Here is a 26,475-nt window from a genome sequence, read left to right as displayed (position 1 = left end):
AACTCAATATCATCCAAAATCTTCGACATTGACAACACGAATAATTTGTCAATTAAATCAGCATTGGTGTTGTGATCTTACCTGGAAAAGATGGGCTTCTGATATCCAATATTTAAGACAAAATAAACATTTTACCATTGGTACACGAATTGTGTACCATAATGCGTTTCAGCGCCATTTGTAACAATGTGCTCAAAGAATGAGGCTAGACATATTCCACAAGTCATGTCAAACGGTGATATCATGTTCTTATTTGGAGAGCATGCGCAATAGATAATATCGGTGTTGACTGGAATAACCAGACGCTAGAAACTGACTTGCGGTTGAGACTTATGGCGTATTTCGCCTAACATAACTGATGACAATTCACAGTAAAACGGACACGATTGAATGTAAAACAGTTTATATAAATTCATATTACATTATTATATGTGTTGCGACCCATTTGTGCCAATTTCTAGGTCCAAAATATTAGCGATTTAGCTCCTTTAAACTTCATTAATACAAGGGGGAGCCACAGTGGCTCGCTATTAACATGGAGGTTACATTGCGTTGACAGAGAAAGTTCATCAGGATTTTCCGCTGTGGATTCCCCACGTCTGGTGCAAAACGAAGGGCCTGGCAAGGGACAATGTATAGTCGCTTGGATGGGACGGAAAACTGCGGTCTCGTGTATACATTGGCAAGATGGAATTAGATATAAGAGTAGGCCATAGTGCTGCTGTCCTGGCAAAATTTCCCACATAGAACACTGGGGGGGGGGGGTGGATGAGTGGCTGAAGGGTCTAACATGTACGCTTTAGATCATGGGGTCTGTCATTAAGTCAAGTAGCTTGACTTTGATCCCAGACTTGTAGTTGACTAGGAGTGCAGTACCTGCAACGGTACATACATGTGGCCTGTATTCAATACCCATATTGTATCTGCCTTCTCTCCTCCGTGCATGTGGCCTGTATTCAATACCCATATTGTACCTGACAAGGAGTAGGTGCGCGCTTATAAGTTTTTGGTAAACTGGGAGATTATCTACTGGTGATATTAAGATCTTAGTTTTCGTAATGAAGAATAATTGTATTGTTTATTTTGTACAGGTACAGCAACATATGACAGTTACCTGTTCCCAATTACATAAACGAGCTGAAAGAATAGGTTGTTTATTAATGGAGAAAGGAAAATTAAATACAGGAGATCATGTTGCTCTTGTTTATACTCCAGGTAAAATATTTTACCTATTTCTTAATTAGATATTTTCATAAAGTTATTGGAGCTGCAGTGGCTCAGTGATTAGGACATTGGCTAGGTAACCAGACGGTCCAGGGTTTGATCACAGTGCTGGCCAAGAAACTTCCAGGTTGGTTCCCCCCCCCCCCCCGGTCAGTGGACAGTGGTGCAGGTAGAAGGGCCTGGCCAGTAACAGCATCTACACAATAGTGTCAACTTAAAATATCTTGCTATGTTTACCTGTTGGCACAATTTTGAAGTGAAATGCTCGGTAGATAAATTTGGAGAAAATGTTAAATTAAAGTTAATATTATTTAAGTAGATGCATAAGTTAATTGTATAAAATTCACTGATAAATATTATTTGTATTTTTTCAGGAATTGAACTTATTGCAGCATTTTATGGTTGTCTTTATGTAGGTAAGTTATCAATATTTTATATTTTTGCCCCCCTGATGCTGGGGACGGTTAAAGTGGGTTTTGCCTGCCCGTAACAACATTTCGAACATAAAAACTTTACTTCTAAATGAGGTAGAATGATGAAACTTGGTATAAATGTTGATCATGTGACTGATGAGGGGCATTTTCTGCCTGGGCTAGACTGAGATAATCAATTTGATTTCTCGATACTTAGGAGTATGATAAGTTTAGTTGTAATTTAGTGAGAGTGATGAAACTTGGTGTATAGTTTGATTACATCAGTACCTTGACTAAGTCCGTTAATCATCATTTTCTTCTCATGTTTACCAGTTTACTCCATGCTTTACAAAAAGATGAATTTACAATTATTTCTTGAGTGTTTCGATTTTGGGATTAAGTCGAGGGGCGTCAGCCTCATTACAGAATTGTTTGGGAAGTACGCCAAAAGACATCAGCCACGCTATTTACTTTGGGGAATTAAGGAGAGTGACCCCTGCCTCCCTTTTGTCTTCTTCAATCCAAAAACCATGGAATAAGCATAATATGGTTTAAAAAAAGTTTATTGGACAAAAATTTTGTTTTAAAAATAATTCTCCTTAAAACTTGTGTTTGTACAGGATGTGTACCAGTGACAATACGACCTCCACATGCCCAGAATATAGCTTCTACATTACCTACTGTACGAATGACTGTAGAAGTCAGCAAATCTGTAGCCATATTAACTAATACAATAGTTGTCAAATTACTTAAATCTAAGGTGAGTTAACTAATACAATAGTTGTCAAATTACTTAAATCTAAGGTGAGTTAACTAATACAATAGTTGTCAAATTACTTAAATCTAAGGTGAGTTAACTAATACAATAGTTGTCAAATTACTTAAATCTAAGGTGAGTTAACTAATACAATAGTTGTCAAATTACTTAAATCTAAGGTGAGTTAACTAATACAATAGTTGTCAAATTACTTAAATCTAAGGTGAGTTAACTAATACAATAGTTGTCAAATTACTAAAATCTGAGGTGAGTTAATTAATACAATAGTTGTCAAATTACTTAAATCTAAGTTGAAATAATGTAAGAAAAATACTAGGGCCCTTTTTCAAGAAAAGTTAAGTTAAGATATTTGAAGAATGCAGCCTTTTCGTTGACCATGAGCTAATATTTGTTATATGATGTTTTTGTGCTCAACCAGTGAATCATTAGTATTCATAAAGTCCAGTATACACATAGGCATGCCAGTAGGAATTCACATTTAAAAATTAGATGTGCTTCTTTTTTTTTAGACAAAGATTGATGTACATTAACTATTCAAGTTTTTGTAATTCGTTCATTCTTAATATTTTAAGGGGTAAATGTTAAAATTTTATTTTATTTTGTTTTAACAGGAAGCAGCCGTATTTGTTGATCCTAAAACCTGGCCAACTGTTTTAGATACCGATGATCTCACCAAGAAGAAGTTAGCGGCAGTATATCGCGCCCCTACACCTGAAATGATCTGTTATTTAGATTTCAGTGTTTCAACCACTGGTATGTTAGCTGGTGTCAAGGTGAGTAGTTTTATAAGAAGTAGGACACGCTGTGTTGGATCTTAAAACCCGTTGATATAAACAAGTTTTACCTTAAAAATTAGGTCTTATGCATTTGGGCATACTTGCCTGCACATACTAATTTTCTGTTTTACTCAAACATTAGGGGGGTTGTATGGCCGAATGGTCAGCACGTACACGCTGTATCATAATGTCTGTCATTGAGTCAACTGGTGTGGTTTCGAATCCCCTGTTGTACGTGACAAGGAGTAGGGTCGCCTGTCCAACTTTATGGGTTTTCTCCGGGTCCTGCCATTTTCTCTTACTGCTAAAAGACCCCTACACGCAAGTGAATTATTAAAATAAAGTTGAATCATATTGTTGATGGGGAGTGAAAAGGTCGTATATGGCATAGTTTGCGAAATTCACTTTTTTTCTTCTTCAGAATGAGAATTTTCTTGTGCATCTTTTCATCTGGTTGTCGTATTTCTAAGCCAATAAAAAGAGGTTTTATAGATACTGTTTCAAAATGTCGTAAATGGGGTGTTCCAAAAAAAAAAAAAATTATTAAGAGTGAAAATGTCGTATTTTCTTGAAAAAAATCAACTTTGTGTCTTACCAAAGCATTACAATCAAATGAAATATAGCCAGTATTGTTTTATGGTTAAATACGTATTATTGAAATTATTGTTGAGCCTCTACTGTGTGAAATCTATGAAATTGAAGCAGGTAAAGGTGAATATTTTCCTGAGATGCGTCTTTGCTGTATAAAATTGCAAATAATCAGCTTCCATTCCTTATTTCTGGACTAGATGATGAACTTGATACGTGTGGATAATTACATACTGTTTTAATGGCTAAACATACACTTTGTACAGAAATATTTGAAAAAAGCTTCAGAAATACAACATTTTACATACAACATTTTGATGTGACGATTTTATAAGACATTTTGATTCTTAACCTCTGTGCTATTTTTGGCTCTCCTAGACAATTTTGCAAAATCCAGATACGACCTTTTGATTCCCCACCAAGGATATGTTGGTCCCAAAATGACCTAGTTTGTGTGGAGTGGACGTTAAAGCCCATTTCTCTTTCTCTCTCTCTCTCTCTCTCTCTCTTTCTCTCTCTCTCTCTCTCTCTCTCTCTTTTAAAACAAATAATGAAAAATTTTCATTATTAAAAGCCCAGATAAAAAGTTCAGTTTTAAGATTCTTTGTGGAAAGATTAAAGTTGTGATAATAATATATAATATGATGTAATTGTTTTGTTTCAGTTATCCCATGCAGCAGCGACAGCGTTATGTCGTGCGCAGAAATTACAGTGTGAACTCTATCCATCTCGTGATGTTGTTTTATGTCTAGATCCATATTGTGGTCTTGGTTTCGCTCTTTGGTGTTTGAGCAGGTCAGTAAATGTTTAGTATATTTTCTCATGCAGGAAGCAGAGGACTATCAAAATGGTTCGTCCCATCTGTTTGCCTCTCCGTCACATCTTTTGGTATACAATAACTCTGCTTCAGTCAACTGGCAGGATTTCGATTCCCCGGTTGTACGTGACAAGGAGTAGGGGGTCGCCTGTCCAACCTCGTGGGTTTTCTCCCACTGCTAAAGATCCCTACGCTCTTGCAAATTGTTTAAATAAAATTAAACCATGTGTTAGTCCCGAAGTGACCTAGTTTGTGTCAAGTGGACATTAAACCTGATTTCTGTCTCGTCTTGCGGGAAGGTTATCTGGCAAGTTAAATGTACTGTCTGTAATTGTTGTGTCAAATGCATGAAAGTTGATTTGTTTATTTTGCAGCATCTATTCTGGTCATCATTCCATTTTAATTCCACCGTCTGAAGTTGAGGCTAATCCTGCTGTATGGTTAACAGCTGTCAGTCAATATAAAGGTCAGCCATTTTAACTCTTTTATTTTATAATTGACTAATCTTGTGTTGCGTGGACAAATCAATCAATTGTTCGTCTATGACAGCAGTCAATTCAATTCAAAGGATTTAAAGATCACACATACTCACATATGTTGAAATAGGATAACATTTACTTGTGATTTAATATTTCATACATCAGGACACGGGACGCCATTTACATCAATGTTATTATTGGATGGCCACAGAGATAACAACAGGAGCGAAAATTTCAAAAGTATAATTTTCAATACGTAAAGGATTATTATGGAAGATTAGGTAATAGATAACATAAATAGAATATGCTGAAAATTTCCGTCAAATTGTTCCTCTCTAAAACCGAGATATTAGCTTCTGAATTTTTGGCTGGCCTCAATCATCATTACTAAAGTCGGTACGATAAAAAACAAAGTCTCGATTATCCATTTATCGATTTAATTACTTTTCAAAAAATGTATTCCATTCCGCTGGTCTGGATAAGTTAATTAATTTCTAATTAATAATTTAGATAACATTTTAGGCCTAAAAAAAGATCTGCAATAGGCAGATTTAGCTCTTGCATAATGTATGTTTAAATATATCCGAGAAGTGTGACAATATGTGTATAAGAACTGTATTTAGTTACATATAGTGGTATGTTTATTATATTTTACAGTTCGTGATACATTTTGTTCGTATGGTGTAATGGAATTATGTACGAAGGGTCTAGGTACATCAACTGTTGCATTAAAGGTTAGTATGTTTGTGAAAGTTGGGAGAAATTTGATGTGGAGGAACCTTAATTACAGGCCTATTTTATATCTGCTTGAATCCATTGGGAGATACAATCTAGCGATGGTATTTTGATTTTATTAAATAATCAATCTGGGTACATATTTAGCGAGGGGGGTTGGATGGCTGAATGGTTAGCGTGCGCGCTGTATCATAAAGCCTGTCATTGAGTCAACTGGCGTGGTTTCGAATCCCCAGTTGTACGTGACAAGGAGTAGGGTCGCCTGTCCAACCTCGTGAGTTTTCTCCGGGTTCTCCAGTTTCCTCCCACTGCTAAAGACCCCTACGCACAAGCAATTTATCGAAATAAAATTAAACCATATGTTAGTCCCGAAATGACCTAGTTTGTGTCGAGTGGACGTTAAACCCCATCTCTCTCTCTCTCACATATTTAGCGTGTGTTAAGGTGTAAGAAATTTGATATTTTAGCGAAATAAAAATGACACATCATTACATGTAAAAAAAATTCTTATTTTTACATTTCAGACTAAAGGTGTGAATCTCTCGTGTGTACGAGCATGTGTTATCGTAGCTGAAGAACGACCAAGAATACAACTAACAAGTTCCTTCACTAAACTTTTCGCTAGTCTAGGTTTAAGTCATAGATCTGTCAGTACCAGTTTTGGTTGCCGTGTCAACGTAGCCATTGGTTTAACGGTAAATAGTTTATATTTTGGGGGGCAGGGAGTGTTTTGCTGAATAGTTTAACGCTTAGGCGTTGGATAATTTGCTCTGTCATTGAGTCAAGTAGCATGGTTTCTATTTGGTGATGTTGCTGCCAATTTGTGGAACTCGCTATCTGAAAAACTTAGATCCTGTCCATCATTAGACTCGTTTAGATCCAGATTGAAAACATACTTATATGAGAAATATTTGTAAGAGTGATTGTGTTTTTGTAGCGCTATAAGCACGACTGTATGTGGAATCAGCGCGATATAAATGTAATTTATTTTATTTCAGGGTGCATCGTGTCCAGAACCAACAACAGCCTACGTAGATCTGCGTGCGTTACGTAATGATAGAGTTACGTTGGTGGAGAAGGGAAGTCCTAATAGTATGTGTGTAATGGAATCTGGAAAGGTAAACTTTATAACGCACTTAATCAAATTTCTACATCCATCTTCATTTTTATCACGCTAGATTGAATTTCATTTAGTTGAAACTTTGACAGTCTTAGAATTTTTTAATTTAAGACTTTTGACTAGGTATTAAAACATTTGTTTTTAAAAAAGTCAATTTTTGTACTAGTTTAAATATAAATTATGTGTTCTTTCACTAGATCAATTTTAACAAACTTTGTAACAGTAAACAGATGTATTGACATCCTTCAACCCTAAATGGAGGAGTTTTTTATTTCTTATATTGGATGTCACATGTTTTTGTATATTTGTAATTATTACCAGGTGCCACATGTTTTCGTATATTTGTAGTTATTACCAGGTGTTAAAGTGGTTATTGCTAATCCTGAAACTAAAGGTCAATGTGCTGATTCACATCTAGGAGAGGTAATATTTTAATTACTCACTTCAACATGAATTAAATAATAGTTTAATTACTACAGCACGAGTTATATAATAGTTTAATTACTACAACACAAATTATATAATATTTTAATTAATTACTACAACACAAACTATATAAGAGTTTAATTAATTACTATGATTTCCAAAATGACTTCTGGTCTTGAGTCCGAGTTGTCATTTTGGATTGAGCAGTCTGATTTCAATCCAAAATGACAACTCGGACTCAAGACCAGAAGTCCTTTTGGAAATCAGGCAGCTGTACCAGAGGGTTATAGAGAAGGGAAGCAAAGTAGAACTCGTGTGGATTCCATCACATGTCAACATTAGAGGAAACGAGGAGGCAGATCGACTCGCCAATGAAGGTCTCAAGGACACAGTACCACTCCGCACCATAGACTACAGCACCACGGAAATCTACAGTATGGTCAAAAGACAGGTCAATTCAATTTGGGAATTAAATCTCGTTGAACTTGACACATACAGATTCCGGCTGGATGACAAGATCTACACAAAGACAACACTCAATCACCCTAGAAGAGATATTTGTAGACCTATATCGAAGCTAAGGGTGAAAGAGCGGCTGCGAGACTACAAACACCAAGTCATCATCTGTGAGTGCGGAGAAGAATGTACCACCAACCATGTCCTGGTAGACTGCGAGGTATACGAGGAGGAGAGAAGGGAACTAGTGAGAACAATGGAGACCAACAACATACCATTCAACACTAAGAACCTACTCTTCCCGAGACCAGATCTGAAACTGCAAATCTTCGAACAAATCCATGCCCTAATGGACACAGTTGGACTAAGTAGAATAGTGAAGTAAGAAGGGGTCACGGTTAGACGGGCCCGGCATCTACACACTAAACTACATAGGGGATTTATACCAAACTGGCAGGATAGTGGAGTAAGGGGGAGTCACGATCAGACGGACTCGGCATCTAAACACTATTCCACCAAAAACAGACACCAAACCTACAGAGTGGGATAGTGGAGTAAGGGGAGGTCACGATAAGACGGGCCTGGCACCTAAACACAAACCCCACTAGCAGGATAGTTGAGTAAGGGGGAGTTACGGTCAGACGAACTCGGCACCTAAACACAATTCCGCAAATAAAACTGATACCAAACCCAGAGAGTGGGATAGTGGAGTAAGGGGAGGCCACGATAAGACGGGCCTGGCACCTAAACACTAAAACGATGACATCTACCAATCCAGAAGCAGACGAGATCATCTACCAAACGATATGTTTTATATTAAATAAAGGGAAGAACTTCCCACTAAACCAAATCCATGGCCTAAGGCCAAATGGAAAGATTGCAAAATCATATTCTAAAAAACAGGAATCAGGTTCGGCTCTCCTATGTCTTGTCTGCGATATCACTTATGTGGAAGCAGACGTTAAACACCAAGAACGAACGAACGAACGAACTGTGACATAAATTATATAATAGTTTAATTAATTACTACAACACAAATTATATAAGAGTTTAATTAATTACTACGACATGAATTATATAATACTTAATTAATTACTACAATTATGACATGTTGGTTTGTTTTTCTAGATTTGGGTGAGCAGTCCACATAATTCTACAGGATATTATTCAGTTTACGGTGAGGAATCATTAAATCAGGATCATTACGATTCAAGACTAGAAACCGGTGATGTTGGTACCTCGTACGCTCGAACTGGTTTCCTTGGTTTTATCAGACGAACTGAATTAACCCAGTCAGACGGAGGTAAGATTATTCTCTAATAATATATATATATTCTTATTTATGATCAAAACGACTTTTGCTTTGATAAATACATGGTTAGATAGATTGACTGGTTGATGTTAAAATATAACACTGACAGTCACAGAATGACTGATCTTAGAATATAACGCTGACAGTCATAGAATGACTGATCTTAGAATATAACACTGACAGTCACAGAATGACTGATCTTAGAATGTAACACTGACAATCATAGAATGACTGATATTAGAATACAACGCTGACAGTCACAGAATGAATGATCTTAGAATATAACGCTGACAGTCATAGAATGACTGATCTTAGAATATAACACTGACAGTCACAGAATGACTGATCTTAGAATATAACGCTGACAGTCAAAGAATAACTGATCTTAGAATACAACACTGACAGTCACAGAATGACTGATCTTAGAATACAACACTGACAGTCATAGAATGACTGATCTTAGAATACAACACTGACAGTCACAGAATGACTGATCTTAGAATATAACGCTGACAGTCATAGAATGACTGATCTTAGAATGCAACACTGACAGTCATAGAATGACTGATTTTAGAATACAACGCTGACAGTCACAGAATGACTGATCTTAGAATATAACACAGACTAATCTATGTAAACTACTGAGGACATTATGCTTTTAAATTGTAAACCATACTAGTTTGAGGAAATAATGTACACAGTTAGGAGGCTCTAGATGAAACATATTAACGATGTACATGTTGTAGTAATATCATGTTGAATAATTTATCGACTGGTTTTGCAAATCTTGTAGCCGATTAGTAAAGATGTGCTCGGTTAGCTTTGCCTGACATTTCACATGGTTTTTGCACGTGCATTAAAAAAGGCTAATGTAATATGACATTGAATCCAAAAACACACGACAGATAAATGTATCGTGTGATTTTATGTCTTTCATTTGTGCTTTTGAAAGTTCATCTGAATGATAAGGTCTGTCATTGAGTCAACTGGCGTGGTTTCGATTCCCCAGTTGTACGTGACAAGGAATATGATATCCTGTCCCATCTTGTTTGGTTTTCTCCAGATCCTCCGGTTTCCTCTCACTGCTAAAAACCCCTACGCGCAAGCGAATTATTGAAATAAAATTGAACCATATGTTAGTCCCCAAATGACCTACTGTCTCTCTCTCTCTCTCTGACAAATTGATCAAACAGATAACGAGACGAGCTACCCCCCCGACAGAGCAATGAATGTGTTAGATTATTATATGTGTGTCTATCTTTCAGAGCGACATGATGCTATATTTGTTGTTGGGGCTCTAGATGAGACGATAATGTTACGTGGAATGAGATATCACCCAATGGACATCGAAAACAGTGCCCAGCGATGTCATCGTAAAATATGTGAATGGTAAGTCGAGGGTTCTTTAACGTAATGCCAATAGTGACTAGACATTTTTCCTTGTAAGGCCCTCCTTCCTGCATCACTGGGGGGGTTGAATGGCCAAATGGTAAGCGCATGTGTACGCTGCCACGTAAGGTCTGTCATTTAGTCAACTGGCGTGGTTTCGATTCCCCGGTTGTCCATGACAAGGAGTAGGGTCACGTGTCCAAACTCGTGTTTTTCCTCCCCAGTTTCCTCCCGATGCTAAAAGACTCCTACTTACAAGCGAATTATTAAAATATAATTGAATCATATGTTAGTCCCGAAATGATCTCGTTTGTGTCGAGTGAACATTAAACCATTCGACCATCTAATCACCCTCCCCCTTTTAAAGGACTTATATCTATTTATTTTTATCTATATCTGTCATTCTTGTTTTTATTCATGTATATAAATATATTTATGTAATATTGGTTTAATTTGTCTCATGGCAGCATATAGCCCAGTTGGAGCTGACGTGCTATAAAACTCCATATGATTCATTTGAAAATAATAGAATGTTTTTAAACAGGTTAGTTATGTTTTTTATAATTAAATTATTTTTCTCCTTCAGTGCTGTGTTTACATGGACCAATCTTTTAGTTGTTGTTGTCGAACTGGACGGAAACGAAAATGAAGCTCTGGATTTAGTTCCCTTAGTAACCAATAGTGTATTAGAAGATCATTATTTAATTGTGGGTGTCGTGGTGGTTGTAGATCCTGGAATCGTGCCAATAAATTCTCGCGGAGAAAAACAGCGAATGCATCTACGTGACGGTTTCTTGGCTGATCAGTTGGATCCCATATATGTAGCATACAATATGTAAATAATATAGAGGAACTAATAAACTAGGGAGTGTAAACAAATAGCAGAAAATACTTACTTCTCCCTCCGATAAAACTTGAGGATGTATGCAATTTGATTGGTTGATTACTGAATACTAGGGAGTGTAAACAATTAGCAGAAATTACTTTCTTCTCCCTCCGATAAAAGTTGAGGATGTCTGTATGCGATTTGATTGGTTGATTACTGAATACTGGATAAACACAGCTTGTTTTACTTGACACTTACTGTTCAGGCGTTAACCGAAAGGTTGGGAATTTTTACGTGGAAATTCAGTTACTTAAGTACAGAACCAGAGACCTGAACTGACTTTTTTTATCTTCTAAAAGGAAATAAAACAATTTGTTTAGATACTTTGTGAAGGTATTGTTCATCTTACATCAGACTGAAATTCGTCAATGATTTTAGATCATTAATTTACTATCATTTCTATGAATGGTCTTAGGTTGTTAAATTACGGATCATTTCTGTCAATGGTTTTAGATCATTAAATTACGGATCATTTCTGTTAATGATTTTAGATCATTGAATTACGGATCATTTCTGTCAATGGTTTTAGATCATTAAATTACAGATCATTTCTGTTAATTAAAGTTATGGTTGTTAGAAATTTACTGGATTGTCTGTTGCTGATGTAAAACAACGCTGTTGAACCTGGAATTACTTGTTCTTCTTCTTGAAGCGACGCAGTTAAAAAATAATACAAGTAATATCAACATGAAACCTGACATACCGTTCTGTGCATCGATTGAGGGACTTTGATTTTTGATATGACGTCACAATTTCAAAATGGCTACAATGACATCATGTTTGACCCCTGGTGCATATAATACGCTCGTACTTTGTTTGAAGACAAATCAGACATTAAAAGTGATATGAACCCATAATGCTGCTGTTGAAGAAGTAACGCAACGGAGAGGTCTATGACGTAAAGTAATAACTGTGTGTTACGTGGAATAAATTCATCCAAGAGCTACGATTCTACGGAGTTTGATACACCTGACCAATCGTGAAGAAAAACGTTTTATTTTGTAATAAATCGCGAACATCCTAATTTTGTATATTTTACAAATATCACGATATACTAACAAGGAAGGAATCTTTTATACAGTTTGTTAGATTTTTTTTTTTGTGTATTTTTTTGTGAGTAAACAAAAATTCATTGGATACATTCATTCATTACCAGCATGTTAACATACCACAACGTTTCAGTAAATGTGCTTGTATAGCTTTTTAGTATCAAGCTAGTGAAATTTATTAGACATTACCAGTAATAATTAAATTCTGGTTAGTTCTGTTTTATGGCTTTTTGTATGTTTGGTCGGTTTATTTTTTTTTGTTATTTTGTTAATGAATTTTGATATCATTACAATAGCCAAGTATGTATTTTACTTTATAGCAGATCCCCAAGTTCACAAAGCATTCTCAAACGTAAGTTAAGAATTTACTCAACTTTCAATCACTGTTTATGAGAAATATCTTTGATCCAGATACACAAAACTTTGCACATAGTTCCTTATTGGTGTATTTGATACATTAAAACAATAAAAGTTTTTAAAGGGCTATATTTGAGTTTAAAAAAGGCGAAAATCTTTTAGTAAATTATTAACTTAAGTCTGAGAATGCTTTGTGAACTTGAGGTCAGATCTTTCAGTTATTTCCACTCCACAGTACAGATAAAAACATGCTATAATCAGCCTTCAAAAATAACAAAATCCTGCCTTTCCTGGGAACTGTTATTACCCTTAATATATTTTGATGTACCCTTCTCGGCATTATATTGATATTGGTACACAATACACTCAATCATTTGCTTCCATAGTTTAGTTCGAGTTCTTTTAAAGCATAATTTAACCAAGACCATAACATAATTAAGAGAATATATTTTTTAGAAATAACTCAAATTACAAACTACTGCTTTTATAAACACATGTATATAACATAGCCTAAACCTCTTTGATTTAGTTTAAAATAAAGTATTGAATTGGGTTCATCTGGATGGCCGAATTGTTAGCGCGTGTGTGTTAAGGTCTGTCATTGAGTCAACTGGCGTAGTTTCGATTCCCAGGTTGTATGTGACAAGGAGTAGGGTCGCCTGCCCAATCTCATGGGTTATTTCTGGGTCCTCCGATTTCCTCCCACTGCTAAAGACCCCTATTGAAATAAAATTGAACCATATGTTAGTCTCAAAATGACCTAGTTTGTGTCAATTGGATGTTAAATAAAACAAATTCCCATAAAATCCAGTTAAATCGAAAATCTTATTTTGGACCCAAATCAAAGAGGCTGTGCTAATTTAAGATTTGTAAAATTTAACTATTACGCAAAATTGTAATCAGTCATTGAATCCAGAAGTAAATATTATACATGTACAAATAAAAATGGTGCGAATGCTTTTTCGATTTCCATGAATAGTTTTCTTGTACTCCACGACTTTTTGTTTTAGTGCTATGATCTTGCAATATAATATTAATATAATAATAATAATTTTTTTTGTATGAAATTTGTATAAATTATTAGGTAGAATAAATATATATGAATATATACAAAAAATTAAAAATGCTCAATATGTTTTTGTGTGTGTGGTTTGTTGCTATTAGCGATTGTATTAAGGAGAAATAAAAATAGTATCGTTTTAAATCTGAATTTTAAATGGGTTGATTTTGGTGTTTTCCCCGATAATCTTGACAACTTTACTACCTTATATTGATACGTGACATCTTGTAAACACACAGTTTAGATATTCCATAAAAGATGCATCATGTAAGAGGTAAATTTTCCTATTGTAGATCTTTATAATGTTTTCAAATCTTATATAAGCTATTATTTAGACATTAATTAACATAGCCTATAATTAACTCTCTGGACCATTGGATGGCCAAGATTTTAAATGGATTTGAACAAACTGCAAGATTTAAAAATTTAACGTTAAAATGAATAATTGAGACTTAGTCTCGGTTGCAAAGTACCGTTGCTACGACGATGAACAATCTGCGCTATATCTTCAAACAGTCATAACTTCGTCAAGAATAAAGAAAATTTAATAAAATTTTCAATATATTCATTTTGCATTATCTATTTCTGAACTATTTTAGCAAAAACAGCTCTTTATCTAAAGCTTATATAATGCATCTTTAAGTAAGAATTCAATATCATGTCATGTCATCTTGTTATTTAGATATGACATCATGCTGTCCTGCCATCTTGTTATTTAGATATGACATCATGCTGTCCTGCCATCTTGTTATTTAAAAGTGACGTCATGCTGTGATGCCTCCGAACCCAATTTACATCATGTTTGTTTGTCAGATCCTGTGTTTTTATATTCCATTTTCTGGAGAGAAAAGAAATAAGAATTTTGATTATGGACACAGCGTTTCGATTATCGTATATGGGTACCTTGATTTAAAGATACATTATGTAAGATTTAGATAAAGAGCTAGCCATTCTTGCTATAATAGTTCGAAAATAGATAACGAAAACGAATAATTTCATTCAAATTACTTTACTGCGAGTGAAGAAATTAGCCTTTGAAGGTTTGACAAGACGTGCAATAATTTCAACCACCGTACTGGTTGTTCGAAGATAAGTCTTGCTCCTTCATTTTTAAATTAAATCAAAATATGGCTGAATCATTCTAATCTATTTAATATCGGAGAAATCCGATGCCATTGAGAGTTGATTATGACCTGGATCAGTTAATTAATAATTTAGAAAACATTTCAGGCCTAAAGAAAGACCTGCACTAGGCAGATTTAGCTCTTGCATAATGTATGTTTAATATTTTAGTTTTTGATATAATATTAACTGTAGGAGAACAGCACTAACTACTAAAAAAAACCAATGTTGCAACATTCCCAGGGAATTATATCACAAAAATACATTCAAATATATATCAACAAGAGGAATTGCCTCAATTGTTTTAACTTGATAACAAAGTCTTAACTTATGGACTTATCAATCAAGTCTACCATTTTATTACCATTTGTTGATTGCCAAAATTTGCCTTGAATTTTGTTTTTGGTCACAAATATAATTGTTATTGAATAACTCAAACCCAAGTATTTTGTTTTTATAAGAAATGATTTATTTATTATTCTAGAAAGAGTTTGAATACGGTAGTCTTTATGGCATCTTCACAGTTTTTATACTCCCAGATTTAAATGTGGTCTTATATTGTCATCACCCATGTCCGTTAGTCCACAATTACTTATTGACACTCTAGAGGCCATCATCCTATTAACTTGAAGTTGATACACACAGTTTATTTTCAAATATTTCTTATAATTACTTACCGAGTTATTGCCCTTGATCAATCTAAATAATCTTGTGGATATTCTGGAGAGCAAAGTTATCATCTGAGTGTGACAATCATAATAGACGGTTTGAAGTATTTAGCTGCTTTTGGTGTATGTTTCATTGCCTGGCAACCGCTCTTAACATTGCAAATATTGTCTCCATTCGTATTTGATTAATCATCAATATGTTATTATGTATTTTAGCTAATTAGTTTATTTATTCTGATAGTTATAAGTCGTAGAAAATATTAGCTCGATAAGATCAATCGTCATAACTAACATGTGGCATGATGGGAAATATTTCAACCAATCATACATTGGTATGAGACGTGTAATCAAATCAGTGGATCAAATCCGAACGTTAAATCTAGCTATCACTTCTTCAGAGGCCATGTTTCCGGGGAAATCTTTCAAACTACAAATTGGCTTCTTAAATTCTAATGTTAAAAAAAATATCAGTCAGATTTTTTTGTGATCCGTGCTATTATATTTTCCTTAAATAACCTGAAACGACAATGATTAAATTCAAAAAATATTTTCTGAACTAAAAAAAAAAAAAAAGGGTATGGTAACCCAGTATTGCCAAAAATGCTGAGCTTGTTTTTTGGTGTGTTTGGCTTTACATAATGTCGAACATGAATCATGTAGACAGAAATAACTGTGTAATGCGATCGTTTTATATTATAATAATAATATATATATATATATATAATTGTATAGTCTGTGTTTTTTTTACCGCGAACAAACAAAAACTATATGAATAAATTAGTCGGTTTCATATAAAATAAAGTTTTGTTGTCTATATGTATTATAAGAAATAAACTAATCTGTACAAAAAAAAAAATAAATCACAATTTTTGGCTGCATGTTTTTTTTTTTTTTTTGTATGTTACATGTGCATGTGCGTTTTTTTTTTGTGTCCAATTTTTATTATAAAAATCATTAGACATATATGTAAAGACCCTTTTTATATTATTATTTAAAATATTGATAGGGTTGGCTGATTTAACTATTAAAATATTTTACTCTGAATATCTAATCAACCGGGCATTTTCTCGTATACAATATTGCACAGTTGATGTCCGGCATTAATTCACTATAGGGAATAGTCTTCTGTGAAACAAGTAAATCAACGTAAATACATATAAAGTCAGATATTATTGTAAACTTTATAAATTCTAAGTATATCTCTTCGTGCCATAATTTTATCCAATTTTCCTGGATTCATTTTATAGCAAATTCAGCGAAATATATTAAATTAATTAAATTCGTGACAATTTTGTACGTATCATTATTGAAGATAAATATTTAAAAATCTGCTGTGTGTACATACAAGTTTATATTAAATTTTGAATTTTCTAGTGTAAACCTATACGAAAGAAAGTATTAATATTAATTTAGATATAACGTATACTACAAGGGGCTTCATTACAAGGCTGATGTCCAATCAGATCACAACTACTTTAAAAAATATGATATAAACTCAACTCCTTGTTGTGGATTTGAATCCCCACTTGAACGTGTCAAGGAGTAGCGTTGTCTGTCCTACCTTGTGGGTTTTCTCCTGACGAGTGGACGTTAAACCCACATCTCTCTCTCACTATATCACGGTTACGCCCTATAGAGAGAGGACTTGCTATAATACTGATGTAGTCTTGGTTATTGTCTACGATATCACATAGGTTGGAATAGACGTTAAAATCACTTAGTTTGAAAAGGACGTTAAAATCACTTGGGTTGAAGTGGACGTTAAAATCACTTAGGTTGAAATGGACTTTAAAATCACTTAGGTTGAAACGGACGTTAAAATCGCTTAGTTTGAAAAGGACGTTAAAATCACTTGGGTTGAAGTGGACGTTAAAATCACTTAGGTTGAAATGGACATTAAAATCACTTAGGTTGAGGTGGACGTTAAAATCACTTAGGTTTACACGGACGTTAAAATCACTTGGGTTGAAGTGGACGTTATAATCTCTTAGGTTGAAATGGACTTTAAAATCACTTAGGTTGAAACGGACGTTAAAATCACTTAGGTTGAAATGGACTTTAAAATCACTTAGGTTGAAACGGACGTTAAAATCGCTTAGTTTGAAAAGGACGTTAAAATCACTTGGGTTGAAGTGGACGTTAAAATCACTTAGGTTGAAATGGACATTAAAATCACTTAGGTTGAGGTGGACGTTAAAATCACTTAGGTTTACACGGACATTAAAACCACTTGGGTTGAGGTGGACGTTAAAATCACTTAGGTTTACACGGACTTTAAAATCACTTAGGTTGAAACGGACGTTAAAATCACTTAGGTTGAAATGGACTTTAAAATCACTTAGGTTGAAACGGACGTTAAAATCGCTTAGTTTGAAAAGGACGTTAAAATCACTTGGGTTGAAGTGGACGTTAAAATCACTTAGGTTGAAATGGACATTAAAATCACTTAGGTTGAGGTGGACGTTAAAATCACTTAGGTTTACACGGACATTAAAACCACTTAGGTTTACACGGACATTAAAACCACTTAGGTTGAGGTGGACGTTAAAATCACTTGGGTTGAAGTGGACGTTATAATCACTTAGGTTTACACGGACATTAAAACCACTTAGGTTTACACGGACATTAAAACCACTTAGGTTGAGGTGGACGTTAAAATCACTTGGGTTGAAGTGGACGTTATAATCACTTAGGTTTACACGGACATTAAAACCACTTAGGTTGAAGTGGAGCCGAAAATCATTTAGGTTAAAACGGACATTAATTCCGTAAGGTTGAAACAGAGGTTAAATAAAGCTGTTAAACACACTGGACAAGATCGTCTGCCATATCACAATGGTGGAAGCACACCTGGTGTGAAACCAAACGTTACATCCGCCGTGAAACCGCAACTGGACAAGATCATCCTCCTTGTATTGAAGCCCTTGTATATAAAGAGAGAGTTTGAATGTGTGTATTAAGCTAATATATGGAGATATATGGTTTGGATTATATAGATATATATATATATATATATATATATATGTTAATAAATCATTAAAAATCTTAATAGGATAGATACACACATATATATATATAAATTTTAAATTAAAGGGACTATCCCGATTTGAATTGAGTCTCAAAAATAAAAGTCTGAGTACGTATGAAATTTAAACGCCCAAATATAGAGAAATGGTGAATTTACCTTGTCTCAAAATATCAGCTCAAAATATTAAGTCGTTTGGACATGAAAGTCAAAAATGCTTATCTGGACACGTAACCCTTTTAAGATTTCGGGTCAATTTTTTCGTTGGGCGACCTGATAATCGATTCCCGTTTATTTATAAAAGTCTGGTTTTATCCAGACACCGTATAATACAGTTTTGACATCGGTCTCCATTTCCAGATGACGACTGGCAGGTTTAAGTTGTTTGAAAACGTATTACAAATATTGAGTTAGTTGCTCGGCTCTTAGGTAGAGAATTTTAAGGGATTTTAACACAAAATTAAGCAGTTTTATTCTCCAAAATATTATCGGGATTGGCCCTTTAAAAGAAATAAATAATAACCCTTTTTGGGTAATTGTTAAAGAGTAGAAATATGTATATAAATTACATTTAGATTTGATTCATATCTTTCTTAACATAGTCTTAGTAGAGTCTTTGTATCAGGTCGGTTGGAGAGGGTTGGAAATCCCCACACCTCCAGTTACGACACTCTGACTACCCACCCCTCTCCTTAACTCAGAATTGCTTATAAATGATACCCCTTGTCAGTGGTGCAGGACGGAGGGCCTGACTTAGACAGCTGTCTAGTCGTTCAGTTGGTAGGAAAAACTGAGGTCCCATGTACACATTGGCATGCACATAACAGATCCCATGGCAGTTGGAATTCGATACAAGAGTAAGCCATAGTGCCGCTGCCCAGGCAAAATTTCCCTCATAGCACACTGTATGGAGTATGCCCATCTTCAGTTGGACGTTAAACCCTGTTTGATTTAACTCCTCCCCCACTAACCGGCCTGGCAATAGACAATACCAATATTCTTACCTCTCCGTTTTCATCGCTGGTGTTAGTTTTTATTTTATAGACATTTAAGAAGTATTAATGACTATGACCTATTTATTATATCATAAATATTGGTTGACGGTTACATTTTCTCTCCCTTTTTTTACTACATCATTGACCTGTGAAATATTATCTTTAAAATATGTGTTCGGATCCCATGAACTGAAAGACAAATCAAATTGTCTACATTGGTATACAGGATGGAATTTAAAAAATTTTGAAAAAAAAACTGGGTTTGATTGGTTAATAATTTAAGTCTGCACTACACTAAAATCTTCAGTTTTAATCCTGAATTTTCTTCTCTTTACTGAACTAGTTCAATTATATACACACACTTATTAGACTTTTTTTGAATTGTGGGAATCTTTTGGCTTATAGTTCTTTATCCAAAAACAGCATTCACATAAAAATATTTTTGTACGAACACTGCACCATAACTAACTTTTCAAGAATTCCTGAATCTAAATTTTCTTTCGACAAACCTTACTTGCAGGGGTTGTGGATAGTTAGTCAATTTATGAAATTTAAGACTAATGTTCTGAGCTATAAAATTTAAGACTAAAGTTCTGAGTTATTTAAGACTACAGTTCTGAGCTATGAAATTTAAAACTAAAGTTCTGAGCTATGAAATTTAAGAATCAAGTTCTGTGTTATTTAGGACTATAGTTCTGAGTTATTTGAGGGTGTATTATTGGCTATCTTTGTTTTCTATTTCAATATATAATGTACTGGTACACTACATAAATGGTATTTCTTGCAGTATAAAAATACTATGAAATTTTAAGACTATATTTGTAGCGTGAATTTTTGGCTATGCATCTTTAACGAATTGTCTAATGATTGTAAATTGTCATTTCTCCGTCTGTTTGTTTGTTTTGTAATTTCTTTATATTGAAAGCTGGCTTGTAAACTGCTATATATGTAAAACAATAAATAAGCATTCAGCAAGATACTATACTCTTATGTTGTTTTTATACAGGGGGGTTGGATGGTCGAATGGTTAGCTCGTGCGTGCTGTATCATACGGCCTGTCCTTGAGTCAACTGGCGTGGTTTTGAATCCCCAGTTGTAAGTGACAAGGAGTAAGGTCGCCTGTCCAACCTCGTGGGTTTTCTCCAGGTCCTCCCACTGCTAAAGACCGAAATAAAATTATTGAAATAAAATTAAACCACATGTTAGTCCCGAAATGACCTAGTTTGTGTCGAGTGAACGTTAAACCCCATTTTTCTCTCTCTCTATTTTTATACGCCCTACATTGAAATATGATTGTATATTGTTGTTGCCCCCGCCCGTCCGTCCGTCTGGCGTCCACAAGAGGCAAAAGTTAATATCCATGTGGGTTTAGGGTTTATACACAGTGTTTAAGGTCATGAGATGAAAAAGGCAAGAAGCCTATTGATTTTCAATGATTTACGATAATTACTGACAGAGTTATGGCCCTTGATCACTTTGAAAAATCTTGTGGATGCTTTAGAGACCATAGTTATCATCTGATTGATATTATATTTATACACCGTGTTTACGCCCATATATAATCATTTCAATTGACTTTAGATTGATACACAGAGTATATTGATTTTCAATGATTTTTGATAACTTGAACAGCTAAATCCATGATATTAAATGTTTTATATACTAAACGTTAGCATGGGCCAAACAAATTCTAATGATTTTCTGATAATTACTTAATGAGTTGTTACTCTTAATCAGATTTGAGTGTATGATAAATGTTACATTACTGACAAAAGTAAAATTTTACAACTCTTGTTGACTGCCCGACAATTAAGCTGCTGTGGGCGTATGTTTTGTTGCCTGGCAACCTATCTTGAATATTCCTCAAGCTTTAACTTGGTGGGGTCTAGTGGGTTAATGCATGCTCGCTGTATCGTAAGGTCTGTCATTGAGTAAACTGGCATGGTTTCTATTCCCCGGTTGTACGTGACAAGGAGTAGGGTCACCTGTCCAACCTCGTGGGTTTTCTCCTGGTCCTCCGATTTCCTCCCACTGCTAAAGACTCTTATGTTATATTAGTCCCAAAATGACTTAGTTTTATTTGTTGAGTGGATGGTAAACCCCATTTCTTTGTCTAGTAGACGTTTTCATGTTGTCTTGGCTACCCATTAAAGAATACATTAGCAACAAATTCTATGGTGGGGGGGGGGGGGGCTGTAACGATGCAGATTGACAAGACTCAAAGTGGAAACTTAACAAGAAGACTCAGTCATCATCATTCCAAACCCAGGGAAACGATGGAGGGAATCTCTATGTTATAGGTAAGGAACCACGGTGGGTAAGACGCTCGCTCGCTAGCCTGCATTGTCCGAGGAAGTCCATCGAGATATTTCCGGCGTGGTTTTTCCCTTGTCCGTGGTACAGGAAGGAGGGCTTGTCATTTGGATGGGACAAAAAAAAAACAAGGTCCAGTCTACACATTGGCATGTACGTAAAATTTCCCCTCATAGCACATTGTATGGTGTATGCCCGTCTTCATTAGCCCAGTCGGAGCAGAACAGTAGAACGTTAACCCCCATTTTATTTATTTATCAAGACTACAAAGATCTATTAATTTGGTATATTCAAATATACAGAAGTAAGTTTCTACCTCTCCCTTGTCTGTGTTATCACCAGGGGAGTACCATCGGACATTGTTCGAAGGCCCATAGAGGTCAGGGTGGCTAGGGTTAGGGTGTCACCAGGGGAGTACCATCGGACATTGTTCGAAGGCCCATAGAGGTCAGGGTGGCTTTATGTAGATTAGAAAGAGTGTTCAAGGTTTACTCAACATTATATGATATAATATTTTATTTTGTAACAAACCAATATTTATACAATAATCTTTATATTAATATTAAACAGGAAGTAAGTATAAAAAGCTATCATATTTCATTTTCAAAGATATTGTTGGATCTCCAGTTACAAAAAACTGTGGGTACCGAAACCAAAATAAAACCCCATATAAAAACTGTGGGTACCGAAACCAAAATAAAACCCCATATAAAAACAATGTATAATCTTAAATACGTTCATAAAAGCAAATCAAACAAAAATACAGTGAGTTATTTTTAAAATTTGACTTTCTACATAACGGAAAAGTGATACCTGGTGTTCTAGAAAGGTGTTCTACTTTGCCTGATCAAAAGGGTATTCCTACTTTGCCCCATGAACAGGGTATTCCTACTTTGCTCGAATGGAAGTGTATTCCTACTTTACCCACAGGAGTCTGACCTTCTATCCGTATATATACATGTATGCATACACCATGTCCAACCAGACAATATACAATAAAAAAAGAACAGGAATGCGCTGACGTCACACAAAATCAATCCTCAGTGAGTAGACCATTGAAACAAGTGCCAAAGATATTTTTAGTTTTTCTCTCCCTTTCCATTTTCCCCCTTTTGCATGGCGAATTTTGTTGACTTTTGGGTGTAGAATCGAAGAAGAGGGTTTGCATATACATTTTCTGCCAGGTATTGGTGAATATTCATAATTTTGAGGCAGAAGTATACAGGACTTCAGAGGTTGGTTAGATTTTTGTGTGACGTCAGCGCATGGCAGCCGTGACAAAATGGAAACGGACGAAAGTAATGTAAATATTGGAAACAAGTGGCTATGATATCGTTTTGTGGGAGTATTTATGCAAATGAAAACGACTAGATTGAAGAAAAAACATATCTGAGTGAATCGACAGAGGTTTGGTTGCCTGACATTACGAATTGTTGAAAAAAAACGAGCCGAAGCGAGAGCAGGTAAAATTGAGTTTTCAACAGGCATTGCATTCCTGTTCTTTTTTTATTGTATATTGTCTGGTTGGACATGGTGTATGCATATATATACGGATAGAAGGTCAGATTCCTGTGCTTTACCAAAGGAAAGGGGTATTTATTCCTGCAGTGTTTTCACTTCCTTTCAATGGGATAAAAAACCATATGGGCTACTTGGTTGACCATGGTGGGACTGAATTCTCCCAGTTCCTAGATTGAAAGTGTCAATCCAGTAACCATGACAACTTTAGGCGTTGAGGTATGCAGAAACTAAATATCGCAAAACATTTGATAATGCCATCATTCTGCTATTAACAGGTCAGACTGTAGGACTAGCAGAACTTTTACAGGACTCAATTCCATCAATTAGGAATGCTGCAGACTTGATAATTGAGCAACTGCTATGTGTTCTGAGCATAAGGACTGTGATATTATTGAAACTAAAGTAGAAAGCCACTGTCCTAGTAAAATATCTTGTGTGCAAACTGACATTTAAAAAAACCAGTGGCTGCCAGAAAATTGTGACCTCTATAGGGTCCACAACCTTGATATACCATATTTTTACATATTTGAGAACGAACAGCGGCCATTTTGTCTGTCAATTTTGGGCCGATTTTCACGAAATTCGAACTCAGCCGTCCTTAGGGTGTAACGGTGATATAATAATATGTTTTTTTAAATTGGATAAAAATTATGACCTCTATAGGGTCCACAAGCTAAAAACGTTATTTTTAGTACAATCAGGGGCCATAATTCAGGAAGTTAGGTTCCGATATGCGCGAATATCGAAAGGAACCGAGATCTTTGGGTTATCAACTTACATATCAAGTTTCAACAAAATCGGATAAAAATTGTGACCTCTATAGTGTCCACAAGCTAAAAACGTGATTTTTTGTACAAACAGGGGCCATAATCCATGAAGTTTCGATCCGATACATGCCAATATCGAAAGCAGCCAAGATCTTTTGAAGATAAACCTATATTTCAAGTTTCGTCAAAATCGGATAAGAATTGTGACCTGTAGAGTGTCCACAAACAAATTGTGGACGGACAGGGGCGACGACAATATACATCCACATGAAAATGTGGGCGTATAAAAACATGTCAATTGTATAACAAACATTTCTGAAAATGGGATGTTGAATTTTATATAAGTTTCTATAGAATCAGGTTTGGTTTTGTCCTGAGGCTGTGTCCTGTCTTTAATATAGAACCAGTCTAATATATCATTAAGAAATAGTAGTCTCAATCCTGTTAAAAGGAGTTATTTCCCTTTATTAAAGCTACATTATGGAAGATTGGACAAGAGAGAGAGAGAAATGGGGTTTAACGTCCACTCAACACAAACTAGGTCATTTCGGGACTAACATATGGTTTAATTTTATTTCAATAATTCGCTTGGGGTCTTTAGCAGTGGGAAGAAATCTGAGGACCCGGAGAAAACCCATGAGGTTGGACAGGCGACCCTACTCCTTGTCACGTACAACTGGGGATTCGAAACCACGCCAGTTGACTCAATGACAGACTGTATGATACAGCGCGCGTGCTAACCATTTGGCCATCCAACACCCCTGGAAGATTGGATAAAGAGTTAGCAGCTCTCACTATACTAACTATTTCCCTTTATTAAAGCTACATAATGGAAGATTAGATAAAGATTTGGCAGTTCTCACTATAATAGTTAAAAGCTAGATGATGTAAAGGGAATATGCTGAAAATTTCAGTCAAATTGCTTCACTCTAAGCCAAGAAAACTTCTTTTAAAATCATTGTAGCCATGATTGTCATTGTTACTGCTGTCACGATAATTAACAAAGTCTCGATTATACATTTTGGCGTTTAATCATCACCAGACGTTGAACAGCAGATCGGATTCAAATCCAGTGAAAATCGGAAACATAAGATGGCAACGAGAGTTGATTAAGATCTTTTCATGTTAATTAATGTCTAATTAATAGTTTATATAACATTTCAGTTCTTAAAATAACCTCATTACATTAAACATGGCACCCATATCAACAGGCAAGCTTTGTTGCAAAAGTCAAGCAAGCCTCCACAAAATCTACTGGCAAGGTTTAGTTAGTGAATTAAATTACTATCAGCCGTACTTGTATCTGTTACCAAATAAATTTCGTCCAAAACTGTACGGCATAGAACGATCAGCGTCGCGATATTTACCCCAAGCACCAAATGGAATGATGACAGATGTAGTATTGTCTTCGGAACCGAAGTGTAAGGCTTGATCAACCAGACTACTTGCTGCTTCTTTAGGTGATGGACAACTGCTAACGATACAAACAGTTTCCTTATCACTCAATACAAAATTCACACCATCTGTATCCAGCACCAGAAACGCATCCCTGCCATGTTTTACCTGCAAATATTTTAACAATTTTAAATTTAAGACACAATATAGCAGATTAAAAGGCAACTACAGGCTGTGAGACGGGTTTAACGTCCACCTGACACAAACTAGGTCATTTCAGGACTAAAATATGGTTCAATTTTATTTCAATAATTCGCTTGCGCATACGGGGGTGGGGGTCTTTAGCAGTTGGAGCAAATTGGAGGACCCGGAGAAAACCCACGAGTTTGGACAGGTGACCCTACTCCTTGTCACGTACAACCGGGGAATCGAAACTACGCCAGTTGACTCAATGACAAAACTTATGATACAGCATGCACACGCTAACCATTCGGCCATCCTACCTCTCAACACCAAAAAAACAATTTATGTCCAAAACCTACCGAAATCGATCAATCAGAAATTATAGCTACCAGAATCTAAATTACCCAATAATTTCAAGTTGATTTCATGTTAAAGATGGCAATAAAATTACACATGGCAACACTATGGATACACGTGGCAACATGGATACACATGGCAACACCATGGATACACATGGCAACACTATGGATACACGTGGCAACACCATAAATACAATAAAATTGTAGTTAATCAGAGTAAAGGCACACCAATTTGTTAATGATTTAAGCATTTTCTGAAATT

General features: G+C 35.3%; 1 protein-coding gene across 1 annotated transcript; it reads left to right on the top strand.

The window, feature by feature from the left end:
- Positions 1–2,583: 2,583 nt before the first annotated feature.
- Positions 2,584–20,654, top strand: LOC126807829 (disco-interacting protein 2 homolog A). The gene is made up of 13 exons (XM_056103373.1): positions 2,584–2,617; positions 3,027–3,188; positions 4,444–4,574; positions 4,971–5,062; positions 5,733–5,809; positions 6,335–6,505; positions 6,809–6,928; positions 7,279–7,353; positions 8,941–9,115; positions 10,390–10,513; positions 11,100–17,862; positions 18,106–18,132; positions 18,187–20,654. The coding sequence occupies exons 2-11, from the start codon at positions 3,132–3,134 to the stop codon at positions 11,350–11,352; spliced, it is 1,275 nt and encodes a 424-aa protein (XP_055959348.1). The 5' UTR covers positions 2,584–2,617; positions 3,027–3,131; the 3' UTR covers positions 11,353–17,862; positions 18,106–18,132; positions 18,187–20,654.
- The last annotated feature ends 5,821 nt before the right edge of the window (positions 20,655–26,475 follow it).

Source organism: Patella vulgata, chromosome 9 (assembly GCF_932274485.2).
Source record: "Patella vulgata chromosome 9, xgPatVulg1.2, whole genome shotgun sequence".
In the NCBI taxonomy this organism is placed as follows: Eukaryota; Metazoa; Mollusca; class Gastropoda; family Patellidae; genus Patella; species Patella vulgata.
This window is presented reverse-complemented; position numbering and strand designations above follow the sequence as displayed.